Raw genomic sequence first — 9,303 nt, 5'->3', positions numbered from 1 at the left:
GGAATGCCGGTAAATCTCACTGATTTACAGAGTTGGATTTTGTGGTATTTGCATCTGTTCTCTAAAACTGTACTGATTTGTCAGTGACATCTCACAATTTCCTCTTCTGCAACTGGGAGGAGAAGAGATGCAAGGAAAAGTGTTTTCTATTTGCATATTAGTCAATAGTGTACCCTAGAAGTGTGTTTGTTCTTTCAAGTTTGCAGTGAAATAGACTGAGTGCACGATTTGACTGTTGGTAAAATACCCTCCAGTGTTTTATCTTCCATTTCACCTTTTTAGTTTCTCTAGTCCTGACATTTCACTGCAGGTTACCATTTGCATGGTGTTCATGATCTCATTAGGACTTAAAAGTAGGTTTTGTATGTAAAAAGTCTGCCCTTTGATAAGTGAATTGGACTCTGGGATTCGAATCTGCTATTTCCCACAAGGCCCATGCAGGGAAACTGTCGTTTTCTCATGGTATGAGTCTCACCTTTCTGGTTCTGTGGAGTTCTGTAGCATTTATAAAGCACAAAATTTTTCTTGTGCTTAATGTGAAAAAGTTCAGGGGATGGGCTAAACTGTTCACTTCCTGAATAAGCATTCAGACTGGGGGAATTTCACATTCATAGAGGGAAGGAGGACTTTTTTGCTTTTTTGTTTTATTCAAGGGTTTGGAATATTAGGATTAGTCCAGGTGGCAAGTCAGGAATGAATGGACAGTGTGAGCTGGCCAGAGCTGATGGAGAAAATATTCATCAGAAGGGTACTATCTCCATCTATTGGTTGTGTCTGTATCATGTGTTTGTGTACTTTTCAACTCCTGTTTTGTTCCTAGACAAAACAACTGATTGTTAAGTTTTAGCTTGAGGCAGACTGGGTTTTTCTTTTCTGCACGGTAAGCCTCACAAATCTCTTGTCGTAGTTTTCTTTTTATCAGCAATACCTATTATTAACTCTGGCCAAATATGGATACTGATCTGCTGCTGTCACTGTGTAAATGAGTTGTTTACAACTGAAGAGTGTTTAGGTGACAATATACATTTTTTTTAACTAGAGCTATTCATGCACTTACATGATCTGTGAGTACCTGAAGTGCATGATTAGTGCTGGCTGCTCTTGCCATCAGTTTTGATTCGTACCTTCCCCTGAGGCTGGTTCCAGGCAAACTTTGAGAATTAATATTTTCCTGTCGTTGTGCAGGGATCTAGTGGACGAAGCTAAAAACTATTTGCTGTTGCCTCAAGAGCGGCCACTGATGCAGGGACCAAGAACTAGGCCACGCAAACCCATCCGCTGTGGAGAAGTGCTCTTTGCAGGTACGTGTTGCTCCTGCTGGCTTAGGTCAGGAGACTGGATTTTCTGGTCATAGTGTTCCCATAACGCCAGATATTCCTAACGTATTTCTGAAGTGACCTGTGGGTTAATATTCGGAGGCTTGTGTTAACTTGGGTGATTTCTTCGATGTTGTGAACACTCCCAAACCCATGGTAATCCTCTTGAAAATCACATTCTGTCTTGTAATTATAATCCTCAGATTGAGGAACTCTGAGATGGGGCTGCTGGGTTAAGGCTGACAAAGTCTAACGAGATTATTTGTACCAGGTACAGATACAATATTTGAGCTCTGTGCGTTATTATGATGCTGTTTCTTGTGTTTGGTTCCTACAGTGGGAGGCTGGTGTAGTGGGGACGCAATTTCCAGTGTCGAGCGCTATGACCCTCAAACTAACGAGTGGCGAATGGTGGCCTCCATGAGCAAAAGACGCTGTGGTGTTGGAGTCAGTGTTCTGGATGATCTCCTCTATGCTGTGGGAGGCCATGATGGTTCTTCTTACCTTAACAGTGTAGAAAGGTAGGTCTCCGTAAAGCCAATTACCCCTGAATGTTTAAACCTGGGTGCAGCCTCTTAAAAATGAGTTAATTTTGCCAGCTGTGGTCTTGTTCTGCTGAAAACCTGACGTTTATATTACATGTTTTCTACATTTCCTCCTCCCTTGCATATACCCCCTCAATATTGTGTTGGTTTACTGCTGAACTAGGACTTGATGCGTAACAGCTTGTGTCACGTTATCCCCGGCTTAACGAGACAAGGCACAGTCTTTGGTTTGAGGAAGGCACGTGTAAGAGATGGGTCTGGGTATAATTGATGGGGGGAGTGGTTGATCCTCGTTGATGTTTGCAATTGCTGGTTTGTTTTTAGCGTTGTTGAGGATACAGTAAGCATTTCATAGATGTTGAGGGAAAGATCCTGGAATTTTATTGTGGAGTGGCAACTAGAGAATTAAAGAACCTTGGCACTTGTACAGAAGAAGGAAAGTAGGTCAGTCTTAGACCTGTGAAAGACTTAAGTCAAACAAGCTTTACCAAGCTTCCTGTTTCTGGGAGCTACATATGACAATCCCCATGCCTAAAAGCCACATGACTCAAGCACTCCCAGCACTCTAAATCTCGGCCCTGTAACAAATCCAAGGAGTTACACAAATATCTCCTTCCTCCTCGAGCCTTCTTCCCACATATCTCCTTGCATATTCCCAGCTTCCCAAATCACAACCTTAACCTTACGTCTCCCATGTGCTCCACTTTCCTGCTATGCACCATATTTGCTTGTCTGGATTCCCAAGTCCGTGCAGTTCCTGCATCTTCTGTCTTGAAGTGCAGGTTGATTTCTTGTGCAAACTGCAGAGATCATAGAGCAGAGTAACTCTGGCTGCTGCTCTTTGCATAGATGCAAGTTGCCACATGCCAGCCAGTCCCTGCTAACCTGCTCTCTTAATGAACCTGAACCTTTGATCTTCAGTTTGAATCATCTCAAGCTGCGGTTTGAGCATCCCTGGAAAAACATCTATTGGATGCATTATGTCGCTTCAGGGGTTTTATTCGGCTTAGAAATAGCTGTGTTGCAATTTAAGCTCAAGATAGGCAAGTTTCCCTTGCATGGGAGAGTCTGAAGCCTACCTAGACAAGCAATTTGTGCTGCTTGGTGTCTTTTTCTAGGTATGATCCAAAGACCAATCAGTGGAGCAGTGATGTGGCCCCCACCAGCACCTGCAGGACCAGCGTTGGAGTAGCAGTTCTTGGAGGCTACCTCTATGCTGTGGGTGGCCAGGATGGTGTCTCTTGTCTCAACATTGTGGAAAGGTACATTTTTTTTCCTTTTTTCTTTTTTTTTTTGCTTAGTAAGTGGGGCACAGGGAAAAGAGAGTCTCTTCAAAGGTGCAGTTGGTGCAGGTGAGCTGGAGAGGAGGTAAGTACTCTAAAAATCTTGCAGGGATTTTTGTTTGGAGAGAATAAGGTCAATCTTCCTGCCCATTTGTGAAGATGTTGATACTTCACTAAGCTTCGGTGTTTATTCTTTTGCCAGGTATGATCCCAAAGAAAACAAATGGACTCGAGTGGCTTCCATGAGCACCAGGCGCCTGGGAGTTGCAGTGGCTGTGCTAGGGGGCTTCCTCTACGCTGTGGGAGGCTCTGATGGAACTTCTCCTCTTAACACTGGTGTGTCCTCTGCTGTTCCTTAATTGCAGTCAGCACTTGTTATGGTCCTGTTTGTCCTAAGTGTCCCTGGGTGGCTGTTGAATATCTTAATGGTCAGTGTGTGGTGTTTTTTTCTTATTAAAATATGATTTTTTGATATATGTTAGTTATGTTAGTTTGCTTTCCTGGCTTGTGAGCCCCTATTACCTGGTTGTGTTTTGGTGCTTTTTTTTTTTTTTTTCCTTTTTCAATGCTACTTTTGACAGTATGTCCTGAAGACAGTACTTCGATCATTTGCATAACAGTTGCAAGCACATCATTTTTTTTCTGCAGTAGCCCTTTTCTGCTGTAGGATGGAAGGTGCCAAAGGTAAAACTACTGCAAGATGGTAATGCAGGCCAGTTTGTAACATTGCCAGCTCCCTCTTGAATCAAGATAAGGAATGTGATTTGACTGTTTAGGACTGGAGACAGATATTAGCAAGCGTTCTGTAGAAGAAAAACATTCAAATGAGAGATAACAAACTGGTTCATCGTATTTTTGGTGCGTGGAAATTGTAGAGAATTTACAAATTAGGTCAGTCTTAGACCTGTGAAAGACTTAAGTCAAACAAGCTTTACCAAGCTTCCTGTTTCTGGGAGCTACGTATGACAATATGCAGGTTCAAAAGTGCTAAGCCCCGCTGCCTGCCATCCCTGGTTTCCAAAGATGTGTCATTTCCTCTGCAGTGGAACGCTACAATCCCCAGGAGAACCGCTGGCACACAATCGCGCCCATGGGGACGAGGAGGAAGCACCTGGGCTGTGCAGTGTACCAAGACATGATCTATGCTGTGGGAGGCAGAGACGATACGACAGAGCTCAGCAGCGCTGAGAGATACAACCCTCGAACCAACCAGTGGTCTCCTGTTGTGGCCATGACATCCCGCCGGAGTGGGGTGAGTTTGCCTTGGTTTGCTTGTCTGTCCTCGTCTCACGTGATGAGAACACGAGTGTCATCTTGTGATGTGTGGTTGGTTGGTTGGGTTTTTGTCCTCTCGCTTCCTCTCTACCTTCACCCCTCTCCTTCTGGGAGGGGAAAGGTTTGCAAAACAGTCCAATCTCTTTAGCAAGACTGATGACGCGGAAGTCACGGACCCTGCTGACGATCAATGTGATCAAGCAAATGCCACTTTATTAACGGACTAACGCGGTTAATATACAGTTCCCAACGTCCTTATTTTCTAAATGCTCTATATGAATTGGCTATTAACAACAAACACAAGCAGTCCATGCTTCTGTTCACGCGGTTTTCCTTTTGCTGATTCGCTCTTCGCTGCTGATCACGCTCCTGTTTCTCCCCACCTGCAGCCTGGGTTTCTTTCTGTTTTCAGTCATGTACACCAGTCACAGCTCCTTGTTTTTATTTGCTTCAGCATATTCTCACAGCGAGTGACCTTCACAAACTCTTGTCAAGTGAGGCCTAAAACTTGTCTAAAAACAGGCTGCCTGGCTTGTTCAAAACAAGTCCGCTGTTCTCTGAATATCCCACACAAGACCAGAGAATGAAATAGTCGTGTCATGCCATAGACAGGTGTTTAACGTGCCTGAGGATGGGGAAATGGAGTCCTCTGAGGGTCTTTTTTTAATAGTTCTCATCCCTTGTCGGAGTCAACTACTGAGGTGTGAAACAGAGGAGTTCCTTAGGTTTTTACTTGGCGATGTAGCCGTATTTGGTATGAGACATTATTAGAGAACCCTATGAAAATTAGTACCCGAATCTCTTTAGACGAATTAAGAAGTGAAGCTACCTACTTGCCCAGAAGAAAGATCTGGAAAACTGGGCAAGCACTAGTGTTGAGATGCAAAATTCCAGCAAAGTCATTTCGTTGAAATGTGTGTGGGAACAATGTTTCTGGGCTTCCAATCAGTATGTTGCCTCTCTTCGCTGAATCCTGGGAGTACGGGGAGTGACGGCATGTTCTTGTTAACTGTTAATCGTGGTGCTTTATGTAGACATGTGAAGAAAGGATTAACATAGTGTTTGAAGTAGTCATCATGTTTAGGGCAGATGCAAATGTTATGAATATTTATCATTGGATACTGGATTATATAGTAAAGAGTGGATTATGTATGTTAGTATTTCAGTGTCTGGTGAGGCAGGTATGAATCACAATTTGAGCAGCTACTGGTTTTAGAGGCAGAGAATCACGTATTTATTTCCCTCCTCAAAGCATGTAGTATGCTGCCCGGCACTGTCCTTTTTAGTTGCTGATTAGGCATTGACTTTTTATGAGCTGCTTCTGTATTTTCTTTCTGTAGAAACTGCTGTAAACAGATCTGCAGCCCTCCTGAGTTTTCTAACTTCCTCAAAGCCAGAACCAGGACAATTTTACGTTGTGTTCTTGTCTTTTCTGTGTTCTGCCACAAGAATTTTTTGCTGGAAGTGATCTTCCTAAACCACAGAACTGTTTGAGATTCCAGGGATTCTGTGCTTCGGCAGAAAAGCAAATTAGAAAGGCTGGAGGCCAGGGTGCTTACAGATGGTCCAAGCCTGAGAGGACCAGACCTAGGGGCTTACATATGGTTCTCCTAGGGAGCGTTCCAGGCTGTAGGGTGGTAGATATTCTGGTGCATGCGTGTCGCACTTGGTGAAGAATTTCAGTCCAGGACATACTAAGTTTTGGCTGGTAAAAGCTTAGTTTCTCATGTATCTATTACCATTCAAGCAGTTCTAGTTCTAGTAGCTGGTTAGAACAGGAACCTTCTGCTTTTTCTTTCAGAGAGTCTCTATTTTGAGATTTATATTTAACTTTTTACTTCTCATTATTTTTTAGGCTATTTTATTTGTCTTTATTCTGTCCAAAAAAGAAAAGCCCACTGCTGCAGGCAACCTTTCCCAAACATGGTTATTAAATATTTTTATTATTATTTTTTTAATTCTAATTCTTCTTTTCAGCACTTGTCTTTTTGGGATACTTCAGCTAAATAGCAACTCTCTGTAATTGTCGTTTTACAGGTTGGCCTTGCAGTGGTGAATGGACAGCTGATGGCAGTGGGTGGTTTTGATGGCACAACGTACTTGAAAACCATCGAAGTGTTTGATCCCGATGCTAACACGTGGAGGTAACTGTTTAAGTTCGTGAAACAGTCACGTAGTGATCTCCAGCTGGGGCTGTCCCAGCCAGATTAGAAACGTGCCACACTCAGTAGTGAAGAACTTGGACGTGGTAGCCAGCGTAGCGTTCACATTGTGGCCTGTGGGCTCACAGGAATGCGTGAGAAAGAGAATAATTTTGAAAAATATCCCAATATGGCATTTACCTATGATAATCCCCATGTCTGCGACTGAGAGTAGAAGGCAGTTAAGAAACACTTTCTTGCCTTGAATACCAACCACTGACTCCATTTGAAGCAAGATGAGAGTTTTCTGTAGAGTTTTTTTAACCTGAATATCCCAATGGATTTAGCCAACACTTAATTTGTATTAAGTCTCATTGTATCTTTTGCAAGTAGGAAGTGCTGGATAAGTAAGTTATCGAGACCCAGAGAAAATAAAGGATTTAACAGGCTTGTTGAGGAACAAGCAAAAGGTCGTACCAAAACCTTGTTTACTTTTTAAGTACTGCTTTTGAACATGTAACGAAAATGGACCACAATGAGAGATACCCGTTCTGTGTAATTTGGGCTGAGTCTCCTCTGCTTCCCAGTAAAACTAAGCTTGCCCTTAGCAGAAGGAGCTCACAGGCGTGGTACAGAATTCAGCCTACTCATTTTTTGCTTTCGAGCTGAGGCTCTGATTCCCGGGTCCTTTGGGAGGAGCTGAAATAGAACACTTTGAGCATATGATATTCTTCCCCTTCAAATCTGCAAGACAGCAATTAAAAGAATTTCTCTCAGCTTGTAAATCAGATGAAATAGTAAGAAATTGCTGATCAAAACCATGTACTGAGCAGAAAGGCTATTTTTCCTGTTTCTTTTCTAGACATAACTACATTTGAAAGCACTTGCCTGTGTATTTATTCCCAAATCTAATTAGTATTAAATTTCAAGCTTCTCTCTGTATTCTTGCTGTTTTAGTAGGCTGGCAGGGCAGAGGAATAGAAAGAATTTAATGTCCTTGTTCCTTCCAGTGTAGTAGCACTAGTAGATTAACCCTTTCCTGCTGAGCTGATAACCTGTCATAAGAAGCAGTGGAGGAAGTTCCCCTGGTTCACTGAGCTATGGACAATGCCTTTTGAACTGCTGAGAAAATCATTTGAGTAGAGGTTAATACCTGCTTCATATTCCTTAGCTTAATGGTGTCAGCTACTTCCAGTGACAGTAACAGAAATAAGGTGTCTAGAGTTACTGCTTGGGCCAGCGTTCACAGAAGTTTCAGGAGGTTGTTTGAGGTATTAGCTTGTGGTTTTTTTTTTCTCCTCTTGCATTCAGTATAGCTGACCAACGTCTTTGGTCTTCTCTTTCTTTTGTTCGCTGGACTTCTTGTGTTATGTAGTTTTTTGGGTTTTTTTTTTACATCTATGTAGCCTGACCGAGAAATGCTTCCTATGCAATTTGAGTTTAACAAATTGCATTGGTAGGAGTCGTTTGAAGAACTTGCTTCCCCTGTTTCTGCCGACAGACTTCAGTGGCACAGTGGGGAATACGCAGCTCAAGTGAGTGGGATGCTGGAGTCTACAGAGATCAGATTTCCATATGAAATACAGGCACCATTTCAGTAATATATTTGGGAGAAAACAGATGGTGCTTAAGATATGTTATATCTTGGTTGGATCAGCTGCATTTAGGGTATTAGAAATATAAAAGAAATTAGTTGAGTTTGCTCCTGTGTTACCCAAATTGTAGCCCAAGGTCAGCTATGGCCTGCAAAGTTCCTTTTTATCTTGCACTTTACCAGACAGGGAGAAAGCAAGTGATTAGTAGAATAACAGAGAACTGCGGCGCCAAAATGAGAAGCAGATTCTGTTTTGAGCTTGGAAGTATGTAAAGTGACTGCTGCCCAACTTCTTACTTGTCCTGGTCCGCTTTAAGCAGAGCTTACCCACGGTGTCATCGTGCTCACAAGGGCTGGTTCGGTCTTTCCCATGGGAGGACAATGAAGGAGCTGGACCAGCCTGACCACTGAAACCTTGTCTTTGCAGGTTGTACGGCGGGATGAACTATCGGCGGCTGGGAGGAGGAGTAGGTGTTATCAAAATGACACACTGTGAATCCCATATATGGTAAGCATCAAGAGGGAGGGAGACCCCTTGGTTCTCATTCCTAGAAAAACTGAAGAGACTTGTTGACACTGGACCTCTTTGCAGCTTTAGTATGCAGAGTCTAGATCCAATGTAACTCTTTGCTGGTGACTCTTTCTATGGAACTATAAAATTGACTTCTGTGAGAGTGTGCCCGATAGGAGACCACGTTGTCAGACTCCAGGGATCCACTGGACAGAAGTAGAAGTGTTGCTTATGTCCATATTTTTTCTAAATAGTCGACATTTTTGAATAAACCAAACTGTAAAAGTCACTGTAGCGTAAACAATGCTGATGTAGAGACGATGTGCTATACTGGGAGTCTGACAAGGAGGGAGGGTTTTCTTCTTTCCCTCCTGCTGTGTGAGCAGTGGATGTGGAGCTGTGTGGTGGGCGAGAGAGGAAAGTGATACAGAAAACATTGCTTTTGCCTTATTTACAGAAAGCTTCAAAAAGTACTTGACCTGCAAGGTGCCACCTTTGCACAGAAGCTTTTCTGTGCGCAGAGTATATTTATTTTTTCATTTAACTTGTATCATGTATTTTCTTTGTATTGCTCACAGCGATACTTCCAGCTTTTTATATACATATATATATGTGTATTTTATATATATATATATATA

At 42.6% G+C, this 9,303-nt stretch overlaps 1 protein-coding gene across 1 annotated transcript in view; it reads left to right on the top strand.

Moving 5' to 3' along the window:
• KLHL20 (kelch-like family member 20) overlaps positions 1-9,135 on the top strand; it is a 22,827-nt gene extending 13,692 nt beyond the window's left edge. Inside the window, exons 4-11 of the mRNA XM_009865225.1 lie at positions 1-9; positions 1,186-1,301; positions 1,654-1,837; positions 2,980-3,123; positions 3,347-3,480; positions 4,188-4,396; positions 6,457-6,563; positions 8,582-9,135. The exon at positions 1-9 is cut by the window's left edge and continues 104 nt beyond it. Of these exons, the coding sequence (XP_009863527.1) occupies positions 1-9; positions 1,186-1,301; positions 1,654-1,837; positions 2,980-3,123; positions 3,347-3,480; positions 4,188-4,396; positions 6,457-6,563; positions 8,582-8,666 (988 nt within the window). The 3' untranslated portion in view covers positions 8,667-9,135. The remainder of the gene's footprint in view (positions 10-1,185; positions 1,302-1,653; positions 1,838-2,979; positions 3,124-3,346; positions 3,481-4,187; positions 4,397-6,456; positions 6,564-8,581) is intronic.
• Positions 9,136-9,303: the final 168 nt, after the last annotated feature.

This window comes from Apaloderma vittatum, unplaced genomic scaffold (assembly GCF_000703405.1).
Source record: "Apaloderma vittatum isolate BGI_N311 unplaced genomic scaffold, ASM70340v1 scaffold1182, whole genome shotgun sequence".
NCBI lineage: Eukaryota > Metazoa > Chordata > Aves > Trogoniformes > Trogonidae > Apaloderma > Apaloderma vittatum.
This window is presented reverse-complemented; position numbering and strand designations above follow the sequence as displayed.